Source organism: Eucyclogobius newberryi, unplaced genomic scaffold, assembly GCF_026437365.1.
Source record: "Eucyclogobius newberryi isolate DKJ021-1_F unplaced genomic scaffold, fEucNew1.0.hap1 SCAF_12, whole genome shotgun sequence".
Lineage (NCBI taxonomy): Eukaryota > Metazoa > Chordata > Actinopteri > Gobiiformes > Gobiidae > Eucyclogobius > Eucyclogobius newberryi.
Window position 1 is genome coordinate 370,620 of NW_027315746.1, and position 19,495 is coordinate 390,114.

The window sequence follows — 19,495 nt, forward strand, 5'->3', positions numbered from 1 at the left end:
CAAGACGAGACAAGACGAGACAGGACGAGACAAGACGAGACAAAACGAGACAAGACGAGACAGGACGGGACAAGACGAGACAAGACGAGACAAAACGAGACAAGACGAGACAAAACGAGACAGGACGAGACAAGACGAGACAAAACGAGACAAAACGAGACAAAACGAGACAGGACGAGACAAAACGAGACAAAACGAGACAAGACGAGACAAGACGAGACAAAACGAGACAAAACGAGACAAGAAGAGACAAGACGAGACAAGACGAGAGAAAACGAGACAAGATGAGACAAGACGAGACAAAACGAGACAACACGAGACAAAACGAGACAAGACGAGACAAAACTACACAAAACTACACAAGTTTCCAGTAGTTTCCTGAGGTTCCCTGTAGTTTGCCGCAGTTTGCCATAGTTTGTCGTAGGTTGCCGTGGTCGTGGGTGTTGCCGCGCTCCGTCTCACAGTGTGTCTCTCTCTGGAAACACAAAGCTCGTGTTCGGCTCTGGGACCAGGCTCTCCGTTCACTCCCGTGAGTCCAGCTTGAATCATATTTGATGTTTAGTTTATGGACAGATGACGATAATAAATCTAATTATACAAATATGAATATGTTCAGATTATAAATATATAATTATATCATGTTTCATCATCAGCAAAAATGTCAAACGTAAAACGAAGGACAAAAGAATTCTTTTTTATACTTGATTTGTTTCTATTTACTTTTAGTCACTTTAGTGTTTCTTTACCTCAAATATCCATAAGGCTCATTTAGTATATTTCAAAATCAGTATTAGTATTATTTTTAGTATTAACATTCTCATGTCGTTTCACTGCGTCTTTTTGATCAACATTTCACTATTGTTTCTGCCTCAAGAATATCATGTGTGAGAGTGTTAGCTGTTAGCATTAGCATGACATCACACACATAAACATCATTTATGAAAAGAAAAATACATACTAAAAATAATGACTTTAATAAATCCAAGATTAAAACGTGAGGTAAATGAAATAGTACATCACCGTGGAGGTTTGGTTGAGTTTGAGCGTTAGCATTAGCATGTTTAGCTCCTCTGCAGTGGGTTTGAGGGTTAGCATTAGCATGTTAGCTCCTCTGCAGTGGGTTTGAGGGTTAGCATTAGCATGTTTGCTCCACTGCAATTAGTTTGAGCATTAGCATTAGCAGGTTAGCTCCTCTGCAGGGGGTTTGATGGTTAGCATTAGCACGTTAGCTCCTGTGCAGTGGGTTTGAGGCTTTAGCATTAGCACGTTAGCTCCTCCGCTGTTATTGTCTGGGTGAGTTTTACTGTGTGACTGCCTCTGGAAACTACAAGCTGACGTTTGGAACAGGAACCAGGCTCTTTGTCGTCTCAGGTCAGTCCAATCAAACAGTGGTGACCCAGCCGGTGACCCAGCAGGTGACCCAGCAGGTGACCCAGCAGGTGACCCAGCAGGTGACCCAGCCGGTGACCCAGCAGGTGACCCAGCAGGTGACCCAGCAGGTGACCCAGCCGGTGACCCAGCAGGTGACCCAGCAGGTGACCCAGCAGGTGACCCAGCCGGTGACCCAGCAGGTGACCCAGCAGGTGACCCAGCAGGTGACCCAGCAGGTGACCCAGCAGGTGACCCAGCCGGTGACCCAGCCGGTGACCCAGCAGGTGACCCAGCAGGTGACCCTCAGCGGCCTCACTAGAATCTAAGTAGAAGTAATCATTATTCTAACTGTTAATTAAAAGAGCAGTTCAAGCTGAGATTCTGTAGAAATATAATCAAGCTTTATTTTTTATTCATATGTAATGTCATGTCATTATATTTCAGTGATTTTGAAATCTGAGTTGGTCTTTAGTTGGTCTCAGTCGTTGTTGGACCTGGTTTAGTCCTGATTTAGTCCTGGTTTAGTCCTGGTTTAGTCCTGGTTTAGACCTGGTTTAGACCTGGTTTAGTTTTTGGTCTGAGTTGGTTGAGTTCTTGTCTCACGTCGTCTCAGAGTGAGTCTGGGTCTTGGACCAAACTGTTTTTTGGCTCTGGTGTTCGACTCTTTGTGACTAAAGGTACGACATCAACTTTTTAAAAAAGCTCCAATTCACAGAAAACACCATTGTTATTATTATTATTATTACAAAAACATGTTCTTAATATTTCCATAATATTTTGTGATAATAATTCTAAAGAAATAATCAGAATGATTCAAATTTACACCCATGTTTTTACGTTACACTCGTGTTTTTACGTGACACTTGTGTTTTTACGTGACACTCGTGTTTTTACGTGACACTTGTGTTTTTACGTTACACTCGTGTTTTTACGTGACACTTGTGTTTTTACGTGACACTCGTGTTTTTACGTGACACTTGTGTTTTTACGTGACACTCGTGTTTTTACGTGACACTTGTGTTTTTACGTGACACTTGTGTTTTTACGTGACACTTGTGTTTTTACGTCACACTTGTGTTTTTACGTTACACTTGTGTTTTTACGTTACACTCGTGTTTTTACGTTACACTCGTGTTTTTACGTGACACTTGTGTTTTTACGTGACACTTGTGTTTTTACGTGACACTTGTGTTTTTACGTTACACTCGTGTTTTTACGTGACACTCGTGTTTTTACGTTACACTCGTGTTTTTACGTTACACTCGTGTTTTTACGTCACACTTGTGTTTTTACGTGACTCTCGTGTTTTTACTTGACACTTGTGTTTTTACGTTACACTCGTGTTGTTGTGTGACTGGCGCTGGATATAATAAACTCATCTTTGGACCTGGGACGACTCTCACTGTTCAAATACGTGAGTTTGAAATGCATTTTAAATCTCTTTTGGCGAAACTTTGTGTCAGATTTATGCTGCGTTTACACTTACATTCAAAGTGGGACTAAACCTGGACTAAACCTGGGCCAAACCAGGACTAAACCTGGGTTAAACCTGGACTAAACCAGGACTAAACCAGGACTAAACCAGGACTAAACCAGCTCTAAACCAGGACTAAACCAGGACTAAACCTGGACTAAACCTGGACTAAACCTGGGCTAAACCTGGACTAAACCTGGACTAAACCAGGACTAAACCTGGGCTAAACCTGGACTAAACCTGGACTAAACCTGGACTAAACCTGGGCCAAACCAGGACTAAACCTGGGCTAAACCTGGGCTAAACCTGGACTAAACCTGGGCTAAACCTGGACTAAACCTGGACTAAACCTGGGCCAAACCAGGACTAAACCTGGGCTAAACCTGGACTAAACTAGGACTAAACCTGGACTAAACCTGGACTAAACCTGGGCCAAACCAGGACTAAACCTGGGCTAAACCAGGACTAAACCTGGACTAAACCTGGGCCAAACCAGGACTAAACCTGGACTAAACCTGGGCCAAACCAGGACTAAACCTGGACTAAACCTGGGCCAAACCAGGACTAAACCTGGACTAAACCTGGGCCAAACCACGACTAAACCTGGACTAAACCTGGGCTATAGCTCAGGACTAAACAAGGCCCAAAACTGGCTCAGTTTAGGACCAAATGACAAGTGTGAACGCAGTTTTCAAACCAGACAAAAGCCAAATGTCGACACAAATAAAGAGTTGTTTTCTCTGACACTTTAGACTGAGACAAACACTTATATTGAGTCATATTCTATATTCTAGAGTTATATTCTATATTCTAGAGTCATATTCTATATTCTAGAGTTACATTCTATATTCTGGAGTCATATTCTATAATCTACAGTAATCTTCTATATATTAGAATTATACTCTATATTCTAGAGTTATATTCTATATTCTAGTTATACTCTATATTCTAGAGTTATACTCTATATTCTAGAGTTATATTCTAGAGTCATATTCTATATTCTAGAGTTATATTCTATAATCTGCAGTAATATTCTATATTCTAGAGTTATATTCTAGAGTCATATTCTATATTCTAGAGTTATATTCTATAATCTACAGTAATATTCTATATTCTAGAGTCATATTCTATATTCTAGATTCACATTCTATATTCTAGAGATATAATTCTATATTCTAGAGTCATATTATTTTCATTCTTTTTTCACATTCATTTTCTGACATGAAAAACAACAAAAGAAACATTTAAAGAACTGCAAAGCTTTGATTGGATGAGACTTGTCACAGAAACTGTCCAAAGAGCCAAAAGTGAACTTTAACTATCTTTTTGTGTCATTATTAATCAAACACTAAAAATGGCGATAGAAAAAACAATGCACCAAAAAGAAAAAAGAAACAAAAGTTACATTTGTTCCTGTCTTTTGGAGAGTCTTTACTTTTCTCTGGTAAGTTCTAGAATCATTATGAAATAACAAAGTAAGTACTTTATGCAAAAACTATATTCAAAATCTACTTCAAAAGTTGCACAGAGAAAATAAAGTCAAAGTAAAAACTGCAGTTGTTGGTGTGAAAGTTCTCGTGGTGTGACTGGAACTGGCTCCTGGAAAATCACTTTTGGAAAAGGCTCTAAACTCAGAGTTCAAACATGTGAGTCTTTTATTTTCACTTTTACAGAAACATTCACGAAAACATTTTGTTACTGATTAAAAATGATAAAAAGAGTGAAAAATAATATATTTGTGTTTTTACGTGACACTTGTGTTTTTACGTTACACTCGTGTTTTTACGTTACACTCGTGTTTTTACGTTACACTCGTGTTTTTACGTGACACTTGTGTTTTTACGTTACACTTGTGTTTTTACGTGACACTTGTGTTTTTACGTTACACTCGTGTTTTTACGTTACACTCGTGTTTTTACGTGACACTTGTGTTTTTACGTTACACTTGTGTTTTTACGTGACACTTGTGTTTTTACGTCACACTTGTGTTTTTACGTTACACTCGTGTTTTTACGTTACACTTGTGTTTTTACGTTACACTTGTGTTTTTACGTCACACTTGTGTTTTTACGTTACACTTGTGTTTTTACGTCACACTTGTGTTTTTACGTGACACTTGTGTTTTTACGTCACACGTGTGTTTTTACGTTACACTCGTGTTTTTACGTGACACTTGTGTTTTTACGTTACACTCGTGTTTTTACGTTACACTCGTGTTTTTACGTTACACTTGTGTTTTTACGTCACACTTGTGTTTTTACGTGACACTTGTGTTTTTACGTCACACGTGTGTTTTTACGTTACACTCGTGTTGTTGTGTGACTGACTCTGGAGGAAGAAAACTCATCTTTGGACCTGGGACGACTCTCACTGTTCAAATACGTGAGTTTAAACTAAATTTAAAAAAAAAAAAAATACAAAATGTCTTCTCTGAAAAAAGAAAATACACACACACAAATACACACGTATGTTTTAAAAATTGAAAAGCTCAAATGTATCATTTTCTGTTAATAAAAAAAAAGAAAATCTGATCTAATTTACTATTTACTGACATTATTCTTAATAATCTTATATAATATGATAATAATTCTAAAGAAATAATCACAAATATTCAAATTTAAGTAAAACCACAATCTCACATGCTGCATATCTTTTATTTATGGATCAAACCAAATTATGTTTAAAATCATTGTTACTAAAATGCCTCAAAATACTGTGTTTTACACTTGTGTTTTTACGTGACACTCGTGTTTTTACGTGACACTTGTGTTTTTACGTGACACTTGTGTTTTTACGTCACACTTGTGTTTTTACGTCACACTTGTGTTTTTACGTGACACTCGTGTTTTTACGTCACACTTGTGTTTTTACGTGACACTTGTGTTTTTACGTCACACTTGTGTTTTTACGTGACACTTGTGTTTTTACGTTACACTCGTGTTTTTACGTGACACTTGTGTTTTTACGTTACACTCATGTTTTTACGTTACACTTGTGTTTTTACGTGACACTTGTTTTTACGTGACACTTGTGTTTTTACGTCACACTTGTGTTTTTACGTGACACTTGTGTTTTTACGTTACACTCGTGTTTTTACGTTACACTCGTGTTTTTACGTTACACTTGTGTTTTTACGTCACACGTGTGTTTTTACGTTACACTCGTGTTTTTACGTGACACTTGTGTTTTTACGTTACACTCGTGTTTTTACGTTACACTCGTGTTTTTACGTTACACTTGTGTTTTTACGTCACACTTGTGTTTTTACGTCACACTTGTGTTTTTACGTCACACGTGTGTTTTTACGTTACACTCGTGTTGTTGTGTGACTGACTCTGGAGGAAGAAAACTCATCTTTGGACCTGGGACGACTCTCACTGTTCAAATACGTGAGTTTAAACTAAATTTAAAAAAAAAAAAAATACAAAATGTCTTCTCTGAAAAAAGAAAATACATACACACAAATACACACGTATGTTTTAAAAATTGAAAAGCTCAAATGTATCATTTTCTGTTAATTAAAAAAAAGAAAATCTGATCTAATTTACTATTTACTGACATTATTCTTAATAATCTTATATAATATGATAATAATTCTAAAGAAATAATCACAAATATTCAAATTTAAGTAAAACCACAATCTCACATGCTGCATATCTTTTATTTATGGATCAAACCAAATTATGTTTAAAATCATTGTTACTAAAATGCCTCAAAATACTGTGTTTTACACTTGTGTTTTTACGTCACACTTGTGTTTTTACGTGACACTTGTGTTTTTACGTCACACTCGTGTTTTTACGTTACACTCGTGTTTTTACGTCACACTTGTGTTTTTACGTGACACTTGTGTTTTTACGTGACACTTGTGTTTTTACGTTACACTCGTGTTTTTACGTTACACTTGTGTTTTTACGTGACACTTGTGTTTTTACGTGACACTTGTGTTTTTACGTGACACTCGTGTTTTTTAGTGATACTTGTGTTTTTACGTGACACTTGTGTTTTTACGTGACACTTGTGTTTTACGTTACACTCGTGTTTTTACGTTACACTCGTGTTTTTACGTTACACTTGTGTTTTTACGTTACACTTGTGTTTTTACGTCACACTTGTGTTTTTACGTTACACTTGTGTTTTTACGTCACACTTGTGTTTTTACGTGACACTTGTGTTTTTACGTCACACGTGTTTTTTACGTTACACTCGTGTTTTTACGTGACACTTGTGTTTTTACGTTACACTCGTGTTTTTACGTTACACTCGTGTTTTTACGTTACACTTGTGTTTTTACGTCACACTTGTGTTTTTACGTGACACTTGTGTTTTTACGTCACACGTGTGTTTTTACGTTACACTCGTGTTGTTGTGTGACTGACTCTGGAGGAAGAAAACTCATCTTTGGACCTGGGACGACTCTCACTGTTCAAATACGTGAGTTTAAACTAAATTTAAAAAAAAAAAAAATACAAAATGTCTTCTCTGAAAAAAGAAAATACACACACACAAATACACACGTATGTTTTAAAAATTGAAAAGCTCAAATGTATCATTTTCTGTTAATAAAAAAAAAGAAAATCTGATCTAATTTACTATTTACTGACATTATTCTTAATAATCTTATATAATATGATAATAATTCTAAAGAAATAATCACAAATATTCAAATTTAAGTAAAACCACAATCTCACATGCTGCATATCTTTTATTTATGGATCAAACCAAATTATGTTTAAAATCATTGTTACTAAAATGCCTCAAAATACTGTGTTTTACACTTGTGTTTTTACGTGACACTCGTGTTTTTACGTGACACTTGTGTTTTTACGTGACACTTGTGTTTTTACGTCACACTTGTGTTTTTACGTCACACTTGTGTTTTTACGTGACACTCGTGTTTTTACGTCACACTTGTGTTTTTACGTGACACTTGTGTTTTTACGTCACACTTGTGTTTTTACGTGACACTTGTGTTTTTACGTCACACTTGTGTTTTTACGTGACTTTTGTGTTTTTACGTTACACTCGTGTTTTTACGTGACACTTGTGTTTTTACGTTACACTCATGTTTTTACGTTACACTTGTGTTTTTACGTGACACTTGTTTTTACGTGACACTTGTGTTTTTACGTCACACTTGTGTTTTTACGTGACACTTGTGTTTTTACGTTACACTCGTGTTTTTACGTTACACTCGTGTTTTTACGTTACACTTGTGTTTTTACGTCACACGTGTGTTTTTACGCTACACTCGTGTTTTTACGTGACACTTGTGTTTTTACGTTACACTCGTGTTTTTACGTTACACTCGTGTTTTTACGTTACACTTGTGTTTTTACGTCACACTTGTGTTTTTACGTGACACTTGTGTTTTTACGTCACACGTGTGTTTTTACGTTACACTCGTGTTGTTGTGTGACTGACTCTGGAGGAAGAAAACTCATCTTTGGACCTGGGACGACTCTCACTGTTCAAATACGTGAGTTTAAACTAAATTTAAAAAAAAAAAAAATACAAAATGTCTTCTCTGAAAAAAGAAAATACATACACACAAATACACACGTATGTTTTAAAAATTGAAAAGCTCAAATGTATCATTTTCTGTTAATTAAAAAAAAGAAAATCTGATCTAATTTACTATTTACTGACATTATTCTTAATAATCTTATATAATATGATAATAATTCTAAAGAAATAATCACAAATATTCAAATTTAAGTAAAACCACAATCTCACATGCTGCATATCTTTTATTTATGGATCAAACCAAATTATGTTTAAAATCATTGTTACTAAAATGCCTCAAAATACTGTGTTTTACACTTGTGTTTTTACGTCACACTTGTGTTTTTACGTGACACTTGTGTTTTTACGTCACACTTGTGTTTTTACGTGACACTCGTGTTTTTTAGTGATACTTGTGTTTTTACGTTACACTTGTGTTTTTACGTTACACTTGTGTTTTTACGTTACACTTGTGTTTTTACGTCACACCCATGTTTTTACGTTACACTCGTGTTTTTACGTGACACTCCTGTTTTTACGTGACACTCGTGTTTTTACGTTACACTCGTGTTTTTACGTGACACTTGTGTTTTTACGTGACACTTGTGTTTTTACGTGACACTCGTGTTTTTACGTTACACTCGTGTTTTTACGTGACACTTGTGTTTTTACGTCACACTTGTGTTTTTACGTGACACTTGTGTTTTTACGTGACACTTGTGTTTTTACGTGACACTTGTGTTTTTACGTCACACTTGTGTTTTTACGTGACACTCGTGTTTTTTAGTGATACTTGTGTTTTTACGTTACACTTGTGTTTTTACGTTACACTTGTGTTTTTACGTCACACCCATGTTTTTACGTTACACTCGTGTTTTTACGTGACACTCCTGTTTTTACGTGACACTCGTGTTTTTACGTTACACTCGTGTTTTTACGTGACACTCGTGTTTTTACGTTACACTCGTGTTTTTACGTGACACTTGTGTTTTTACGTCACACTTGTGTTTTTACGTGACACTTGTGTTTTTACGTTACACTTGTGTTTTTACGTGACACTTGTGTTTTTACGTGACACTTGTGTTTTTACGTGATACTTGTGTTTTTACGTTACACTTGTGTTTTTACGTTACACTTGTGTTTTTACGTTACACTCGTGTTTTTACGTTACACTCGTGTTTTTACGTGACACTTGTGTTTTTACGTCACACTTGTGTTTTTACGTGACACTTGTGTTTTTACGTGATACTTGTGTTTTTACGTTACACTTGTGTTTTTACGTTACACTTGTGTTTTTACGTGACTCTCGTGTTTTTACGTTACACTCGTGTTTTTACGTGACACTTGTGTTTTTACGTCACACTTGTGTTTTTACGTGACACTTGTGTTTTTACGTGATACTTGTGTTTTTACGTTACACTTGTGTTTTTACGTGACTCTCGTGTTTTTACTTGACACTTGTGTTTTTACGTTACACTCGTGTTGTTGTGTGACTGGCGCTGGATTAAATAAACTCATCTTTGGACCTGGGACGACTCTCACTGTTCAAATACGTGAGTTTGAACTAAATTTTAAAACCATTTTCTCTCGAGAAAAAATAGTTTGAAAACTTTGGTTTCAGGGATGAAAATATTCCGTTTTAACAGAAATGGCATTAGCAGCACAGAGTTCAGTCAGGAGCAGTAGGGGGGTGTAGGGGTCAGTAGGGGGCTGTAGGGGTCAGTAGGGGTCAGTAGGGGGCTGTAGGGGTCAGTAGGGGTCAGTAGGGGGCTGTAGGGGTCAGTAGGGGTCAGTAGGGGGCTGTAGGGGTCAGTAGGGGGCTGTAGGGGTCAGTAGGGGGCTGTAGGGGTCAGTAGGGGTCAGTAGGGGGCTGTAGGGGTCAGTAGGGGGCTGTAGGGTCAGTAGGGGGCTGTAGGGGTCAGTAGGGGGCTGTAGGGGGCAGTAGGGGGCTGTAGGGGTCAGTAGGGGGCTGTAGGGGGCAGTAGGGGGCTGTAGGGGTCAGTAGGGGTCAGTAGGGGGCTGTAGGGGTCAGTAGGGGTCAGTAGGGGGCTGTAGGGTCAGTAGGGGGCTGTAGGGGTCAGTAGGGGGCTGTAGGGGGCAGTAGGGGGCTGTAGGGGTCAGTAGGGGGCTGTAGGGGGCAGTAGGGGGCTGTAGGGGTCAGTAGGGGTCAGTAGGGGGCAGTAGGGGGCTGTAGGGTCAGCAGGGGGCTGTAGGGGTCAGTAGGGGGCTGTAGGGGTCAGTAGGGGGCTGTAGGGGGCAGTAGGGGGCTGTAGGGGTCAGTAGGGGTCAGTAGGGGGCTGTAGGGGTCAGTAGGGGTCAGTAGGGGGCTGTAGGGGTCAGTAGGGGTCAGAAGGCGGCAGTAGAGGGCAGTAGTTTTAGCATGCATTAGTTTTGTGGTGTGTCTGCGTCTGGACTCGATAAACTCGTCTTTGGAGCAGGAGCAAAACTCTTGGTAAAAACACGTGAGTTTGAGCATTTATTTTGACACAAGTTCAGTTTAAAACGTTTCTGTGTCTCACAAACCGAACTGAACTTTCCACACGTCATCACTTTGAAGCCTGATTATACTGAGCAGATTTAAAACAGCATCAAACTTTATAAATAGTTGTTTTTTTACCTTGAAATCTGAAATCTGTGTCGGATCACGTGATTATTAGTTTGGATTCTTTCTGAAACACATGTTTTTTGGTCCGACGTGAGGAGCACCTCCACCCAAACCTTCAGCTCCACACCTCCCCTTTTACCTCCACCCAAACCTTCAGCTCCACACCTCGCCTTTTACCTCCACCCAAACCTTCAGCTCCACACCTCGCCTTTTACCTCCACCCAAACCTTCAGCTCCACACCTCCCCTTTTACCTCCACCCAAACCTTCAGCTCCACACCTCCCCTTTTACCTCCACCCAAACCTTCAGCTCCACACCTCCCCTTTTACCTCCACCCAAACCTTCAGCTCCACACCTCCCCTTTTACCTCCACCCAAACCTTCAGCTCCACACCTCCCCTTTTACCTCCACCCAAACCTTCAGCTCCACACCTCCCCTTTTACCTCCACCCAAACCTTCAGCTCCACACCTCCCCTTTTACCTCCACCCAAACCTTCAGCTCCACACCTCGCCTTTTACCTCCACCCAAACCTTCAGCTCCACACCTCGCCTTTTACCTCCACCCAAACCTTCAGCTCGACACCTCCCCTTTTACCTCCACCCAAACCTTCAGCTCCACACCTCCCCTTTTACCTCCACCCAAACCTTCAGCTCCACACCTCCCCTTTTACCTCCACCCAAACCTTCAGCTCGACACCTCCCCTTTTACCTCCACCCAAACCTTCAGCTCCACACCTCCCCTTTTACCTCCACCCAAACCTTCAGCTCCACACCTCGCCTTTTACCTCCACCCAAACCTTCAGCTCCACACCTCCCCTTTTACCTCCACCCAAACCTTCAGCTCCACACCTCCCCTTTTACCTCCACCCAAACCTTCAGCTCGACACCTCCCCTTTTACCTCCACCCAAACCTTCAGCTCCACACCTCCCCTTTTACCTCCACCCAAACCTTCAGCTCGACACCTCCCCTTTTACCTCCACCCAAACCTTCAGCTCCACACCTCCCCTTTTACCTCCACCCAAACCTTCAGCTCCACACCTCCCCTTTTACCTCCACCCAAACCTTCAGCTCCACACCTCCCCTTTTACCTCCACCCAAACCTTCAGCTCCACACCTCGCCTTTTACCTCCACCCAAACCTTCAGCTCCACACCTCGCCTCCGCTCGGTTTTGTACTTCTGACAATTGTTCCGCGCCAAACTGACCAAAACTGACCAAAACGAACTGAAAATGTCAGCCTTGGCACGGCTCTTGAGTGACAGCTGGATTTAACCAATCACAGTGGTGTCTCCCGCCTAAGGCCCAAAGTCACTGGGACAGGCTCCAGTCCCCGCCTAAGGCCCCTAACAGAACCAAGCCTTGGATTTTATCCGTTATTATTATTGTGTCGGAGGAAACGGCTGATTTGAATCTGATTGTTGCTCTGGCTCTGGTGTTTTCAGGTTTCAACACTTTGTGGACATGTTCCCTTTCATCAGGTTTTATGTTTGGTTTGAAAGGTTAATCACCATGGCAACAGTCCTAACTTCTCATTGTTCTGAAACCTATAGGATCAAACGTTTGTTTCGTAGACGATTGTTCCGCTCTGGCATTCGTTTGTTGCGGTTCGTTCACACTCGTTTGTTCATACTCGTTTGTTCACACTCGTTCACACTCGTTGTTCAAACTCGTTCACACTTGTTGTTCACACTCGTTGTTCACACTCGTTCACACTCGTTCACACTTGTTCGTTCACACTCGTTGTTCACACTCGTTCACACTCGTTTGTTCACACTCGTTGTTCACACTCGTTGTTCACACTCGTTGTTCACACTCGTTTGTTCACACTCGTTTGTTCACACTCGTTTGTTCACACTCTTTTGTTCACACTCGTTCACACTTGTTGTTCACACTCGTTGTTCACACTTGTTGTTCACACTCGTTGTTCACACTCGTTCGTTCACACTCGTTCGTTCACACTCGTCGTTCACACTCGTCGTTCACACTTGTCGTTCACACTTGTCGTTCACACTTGTCGTTCACACTCGTTGCTCACACTCGTTCACACTCGCTCACACCCGTTGTTCACACTCGTTCACACTCGTCGTTCACACTCGTCATTCACACTCGTCGTTCACACTTGTCGTTCACACTCGTTGCTCACACTCGTTCACACTCGCTCACACCCGTTGTTCACACTCGTTACTTTCACACTCGTTCATTCACACTCGTTGTTCACACTCGTTCATTCACACTCGTTGTTCACACTCGTTTGTTCACACTCGTTCGTTCACACTCGTTCGTTCACACTCGTTTGTTCACACTCGTTCATTCACACTCGTTGTTCACACTCGTTCATTCACACTCGTTGTTCACACTTGTTTGTTCACACTCATTTGTTCACACTTGTTTGTTCACACTTGTTTGTTCACACTCGTTTGTTCACACTCGTTCGTTCACACTCATTTGTTCACACTCGTTTGTTCACACTCGTTTGTTCACACTCGTTGTTCACACTCGTTCACACTCGTTGTTCACACTTGTTTGTTCACACTCGTTGTTCACACTCGTTGTTCACACTCGTTCACACTCGTTGTTCACACTCGTTCGTTCACACTCGTTCGTTCACACTCGTTCGTTCACACTCGTTGTTCACACTCGTTCACACTCGTTGTTCACCCTCGTTGTTCACACTTGTTTGTTCACACTCGTTCGTTCACACTCGTTTGTTCACACTTGTTGTTCACACTCGTTCACACTCGTTGTTCACACTCGTCGTTCACACTCGTCGTTCACACTCGTCGTTCACACTCGTTCACACTCGCTCACACTCGCTCACACTCGTTGTTCACACTCCTTTCTTTCACACTCGTTCATTCACACTCGTTGTTCACACTCGTTCGTTCACACTCGTTCGTTCACACTTGTTTGTTCACACTCGTTCATTCACACTCGTTGTTCACGCTCGTTCATTCACACTCGTTGTTCACACTCGTTTGTTCACACTCGTTTGTTCACACTTGTTTGTTCACACTCGTTCACACTCGTTCGTTCACACTCGTTGTTCACACTTGTTTGTTCACACTCGTTGTTCACACTCGTTCACACTTGTTGTTCACACTCGTTGTTCACACTCGTTGTTCACACTCGTTCGTTCACACTCGTTGTTCACACTCGTTGTTCACACTCGTTCACACTCGTTCACACTCGTTGTTCACACTCGTTGTTCACAATCGTTGTTCACACTTGTTCGTTCACACTCGTTTGTTCACACTCGTTTGTTCACACTTGTTGTTCACACTCGTTCACACTCGTTCACACTCGTTCACACTCGTCGTTCACACTCGTCGTTCACACTCGTTGCTCACACTCGTTGTTCACACTCGTTCACACTCGCTCACACTCGTTCGTTCACACTCGTTTCTTTCACACTCGTTCATTCACACTCGTTGTTCACACTCGTTCATTCACACTCGTTCACACTTGTTTGTTCACACTCGTTCATTCACACTCGTTGTTCACACTTGTTTGTTCACACTCGTTTGTTCACACTCGTTTGTTCACACTCGTTTGTTCACACTCGTTCGTTCACACTCGTTGTTCACACTTGTTTGTTCACACTCGTTGTTCACACTCGTTCACACTCGTTGTTCACACTCGTTCGTTCACACTCGTTCGTTCACACTCGTTCGTTCACACTCGTTCGTTCACACTCGTTCATTCACACTCGTTGTTCACACTCGTTCACACTCGTTGTTCACACTCGTTCGTTCTTTTGCAGCTGAGGACGAGGAGCCATCGTTTTATCGTCTGAAGAACAATGACATTCATGTTTGTTTGGCGTCCGGCTTCAGTCGTCCTGACAAACTCAAGAAAAACGATCTCTTTCAAGACGCCAACGGAACCTTCATCGACCGAGAGAGCGAGGACTCTGACATCAAAGGCCTCTACAGCCAGGTGGCGCTCATGAGCACTGCAGACGATGAACGCTGCCCAGGTACAACACCGTCACTGCGCGCTCTCCTTTCCTTACATTCTCCTCAAAATGTCCAATTTCTTACACAAATGTTGTACCAGTTTTCCAATCCACGTTTCCAAATGCCTCAGAAAACAACAAACAAATAAACAAACAAATACACAATTGCCTTGAAATTTGTCCTCAAATTTTGACTTAATGTTCCTTCCATTTTTAGTCCATGTTTAGTCATTTTATGCAACAAATCCAATTTTCTCAAATTTTTCAATTTTTTCTACAAAAGTTCCCTCAGTTTTCAACAACGTTCCTCAGATTTGTGTGTTTTTTGTTGCAGAGTCCAGTGGATATTCTGAGGACTCTCTGAAGGCCGGTCAGTTCACTTTCTCTGCTTCATTATTCACATGTATTACTTATTATACTTATACTTATACTTCTTTGCCTGGTCAGATCCTGCGGTGAACCTGATTTCTCTGACCGTCCTCGGACTCAGAATCCTCTTCATCAAAACCATCGTTTTCAACGTGCTGTTCACCCTGCGCCTCTGCATGACATGTAAGTGTGTACTTATACTGCATGTACTTATACTGCATGTACTTATACTGCCTGTTCACCCTGCGCCTCTGCATGACATGTAAGTGTGTACTTATACTGCATGTACTTATACTGCATGTACTTATACTGCCTGTTCACCCTGCGCCTCTGCATGACATGTAAGTGTGTACTTATACTGCATGTACTTACACTGCATGTACTTATACTGCCTATTCACCCTGCGCCTCTGCATGACATGTACGTGTGTACTTATACTGCATGTACTTCACATTCACCTCCACCGCCTCCAGCAAAGGAACAATCTTCAAAGGCCTTGGACCCATCTGTGACAAGCCCAACAACATCCCTGTCATCGCCCCTGCCTTCACACCAGCCCTGGGTTCCCCCTGAAACATCTACTCCGACTAAAGATTCATCATTCTCCTTCTCATCTGCACTCTCACCCATGGGCCTTCCCAGCCATTTTGAAAGTCTGATCAAATCAGGCATTAAGATGGCTCCACTCACGCCCAATATAGCAAGGGCTATGCCGACTACACCAACAAAAGCCCCACCACCCATCCCCCCTCGCCTCTCACCTGGTCCCAAACTCTCCTTGGCTACAAAAGCCCCACCACCCATCCAACCTCGCCTTTCACCTGGTATCTCCCATAGCTAGGATGCACTGGGTCTCAGCGTTGCCGGGACTTATTGTCACATTAAAAATCAAACCAACCCGGGGCCCTATGTAAAAAGAGCCCCCCCTAGTGCTATTTCTGTAGTCACATCATCACACAGATGGAAAAACAAAATGCGAGTCAGGCCCAATCTGAGAAATGTGATTCATATTCCCTGTGAAAAGATAAAGCCCAGTCTCACTGAAACTAGTCTGAAACTTGCTGTGCTAAATGTCAGATCCTTATGTAACAAATCTCTCTTAATTAATAATTTTATTTCTTCTTATAATCTTGATTTTATGTTTTTAACTGAAACATGGCTTGACAAAAACACAGGAAATGTAGTTCTGATAGAATCTGCTCCACCCAACTTTAAGTTTGAATCTGAAACACGAGAAAACAAAAAAGGGGGTGGAGTCTGTGCTGTCTTTAGAGATGAAATAATTACCCGCAGGTTGTCTTTTGGGGTGTTTTCATCATTTTAGTATGTATCCTTTAAAATGGAGCGAAAACGGTCTCCATCCATTATCTTCATTGTTTTGTACAAGCCTCCCCAGCACTGCCAAAGTTTTATTGATGATTTTACTGAGATGCTTTCAGTCATATGCACAGACTTTGATGGTTTGGTCATTACAGGTGATTTCAATGTGCATGTTGATAATGTTTGTGACAGAAACGCTAAAGAGCTTGATGCTGTCCTTGAAACCTTCAGTCTTACTCAGCATGTGAGAGGCCCCACCCACAGCAAAGGACACACTCTAGATCTCATAATTACAAAGGGGGTAAATATTTCAAATGTTAATGTGATCGATGTTGCTCTGTCTGATCATTTCTGTGTCTTCTTTGACCTGTCTGTTTCTCCCAAACCTCCGGTTGGTCCTGCAGTTGTTCAGAGGAGACACATAAGTGATGGCACAGGTGCACTGTTTATGGAAATGATAAACTTTGAAAATCTAAAAAACATTGCCAAAATCAAAAATATAGTGTCAAAACCAGATTTAGAGAGACTTATCCACGCGTTTGTCTCCAGTAGATTAGACTACTGTAACGGCCTGCTCACTGGTCTCTCCAAACGAGCTGTAAAACAGCTGCAGTACATCCAGAACGCTGCTGCTCGGGTCCTGACTAGAACCAGGAAGTACCATCACATTAGTCCTGTGCTCAGGTCTCTGCACTGCCCCCTGTGGCTCAGAGAATAGACTTTAAAGCAGCTCTGCTTGTGTACAAGTCTCTCCATGGCCTAGCACCAAAGTACATCTTGGATATGTTAGTGCCATATGAACCATCTCGGACTCTGAGGACCTCAGGGGCCGGCCTCCTGCTGGTGCCCAGAGTCAGGACAAAACATGGACCGGCCTCCTGCTGGTGCCAGAGTCAGGACTAAACATGGACCGGCCTCCTGCTGGTGCCAGAGTCAGGACTAAACATGGGGAATCTGCGTTTCAGTTTTATGCAGCTAAAATCTGGAACAGTCTTCCTGAAGATGTTCTACTCTGACAATGTTCAAATCTAAGCTAAAAACAGTTTTGTTTAGCTGCGCATATGACTGAAAGGATTTTTTCTTTGCACTCTTCTCTTTTGTTTGTGATTTTATTAGTTTAGAAAATCAGTTGGATTGATATTTTTTTATTTAGTTAATTTTATTGTATTTCTGTAATTTCTTTGTGATTTGAATGCATTTTTCCTGCTGTGAAGCTTTGAATTGCCTTGTGTATGAAATGTGCTCTACAAATAAACTTGCCTTGCCTTGCCTACTTATACTGCATGTACTTATACTGCATGTACTTATACTGCCTGTTCACCCTGCGCCTCTGCATGACATGTACGTATGTACTTATACTGCATGTACTTATACTGCATGTACTTATACTGCCTGTTCACCCTGCGCCTCTGCATGACATGTACGTGTGTACTTATACTGCATGTACTTATACTGCATGTACTTATACTGCATGTACTTATACTGCATATACTTATACTGCATGTTATTATACTGCATATACTTATACTGCATGTACTTATACTGCATGTACTTATACTGCATATACTTATACTGCATGTACTTATAGTGCATATACTTATACTGCATGTACTTATACTGCCTGTTCACCCTGTGCCTCTGCATGACATGTACGTGTGTACTTATACTGCATATACCTATACTGCATATATTATACTGCATATACTGCATATACTTATACTGCATATACTTATACTACTGCTGAGCCAAATACCTCAGCATGACATGTGCGTGTGTACTTATACTTTATATACTGCATATACTGCATATACTTATTCTACTGCTGCGCCAAATACCTCTGCGTGACATGTACATGTGTACTTATACTGCATATACTGCATGTACTTATACTACTGCTGCGCCAAATACCTCTGCATGACATGTACTTATACTGCATGTACTTATACTGCATATACTGCATATACTTATACTGCATATACTGCATATACTTATACTGCATATACTTATACTGCATATACTTACACTGCATATACTTACACTATATACTTATACTGCATATACTTCTACTGCATATACTGCATATACTTATACTGCATATACTTATACTGCATATACTTATACTGCATATACTTACACTGCATATACTTACACTATATACTTCTACTGCATATACTTCTACTGCATATACTTATACTGCATAAACTTCTACTGCATATACTGCATATACTTATACTGCATATACTTATACTGCATATACTTATACTGCATAAACTTCTACTGCATATACTGCATATACTTATACTGCATATACTTATACTGCATATACTGCATATACTTATACTAATGCTGTGCCAAATACCTCTGCATCAGCAGAGCGGAAACACGTACTAATACTGCACAAACAGAAGTATTTAAACTTGACTTAGACAAAGTAAATCTGTTTTAATATTTATACTTTCTGTTTCCACAAATCAAAAGTAGAATTGTGTTTTGAAGATGAAACGTGTGTTTGAAAGTCACAAATATGAAATACTTTTGTTTATTTGTCTTTGTTCTTTTGTTTCAGAATCTGTGACGTGGAAATGAGGCCAACAACAAACCTGTGTTTACTGTTTTTATGTGTTTTTATTTTCTTTAAATGCTTAAAAAAATTTGCAAAGTTTAACTGAAGAAAAATAAAAATGTGTAAATGTTTGTGTTTGATTAAAATAAAAATAATATTATATTAAATGTCTTTCTTCAATGAACTGAGAATTAAACTAAACCAGGTCTAAACCAGGACTAAACCAGGACTAAACCAGGTCTAAACTAGGTCTAAACCAGGACTAAACCAGGTCTAAACTAGGACTAAACCAGGACTAAACCAGGTCTAAACTAGGTCTAAACCAGGACTAAA

General features: G+C 40.4%; 1 protein-coding gene across 1 annotated transcript in view; it reads left to right on the forward strand.

Moving 5' to 3' along the window:
* Window positions 1–19,224, forward strand: part of LOC140355634 (M1-specific T cell receptor alpha chain-like) — a gene marked incomplete at its 5' end in the record, with an annotated part of 29,273 nt that extends 10,049 nt beyond the window's left edge. The window contains 4 exons of the mRNA XM_072440297.1: window positions 14,716–14,931; window positions 15,245–15,280; window positions 15,358–15,462; window positions 19,166–19,224. Of these exons, the coding sequence (XP_072296398.1) occupies window positions 14,716–14,931; window positions 15,245–15,280; window positions 15,358–15,462; window positions 19,166–19,167 (359 nt within the window). The remainder of the gene's footprint in view (window positions 1–14,715; window positions 14,932–15,244; window positions 15,281–15,357; window positions 15,463–19,165) is intronic.
* Between the last annotated feature and the right edge of the window lie 271 nt (window positions 19,225–19,495).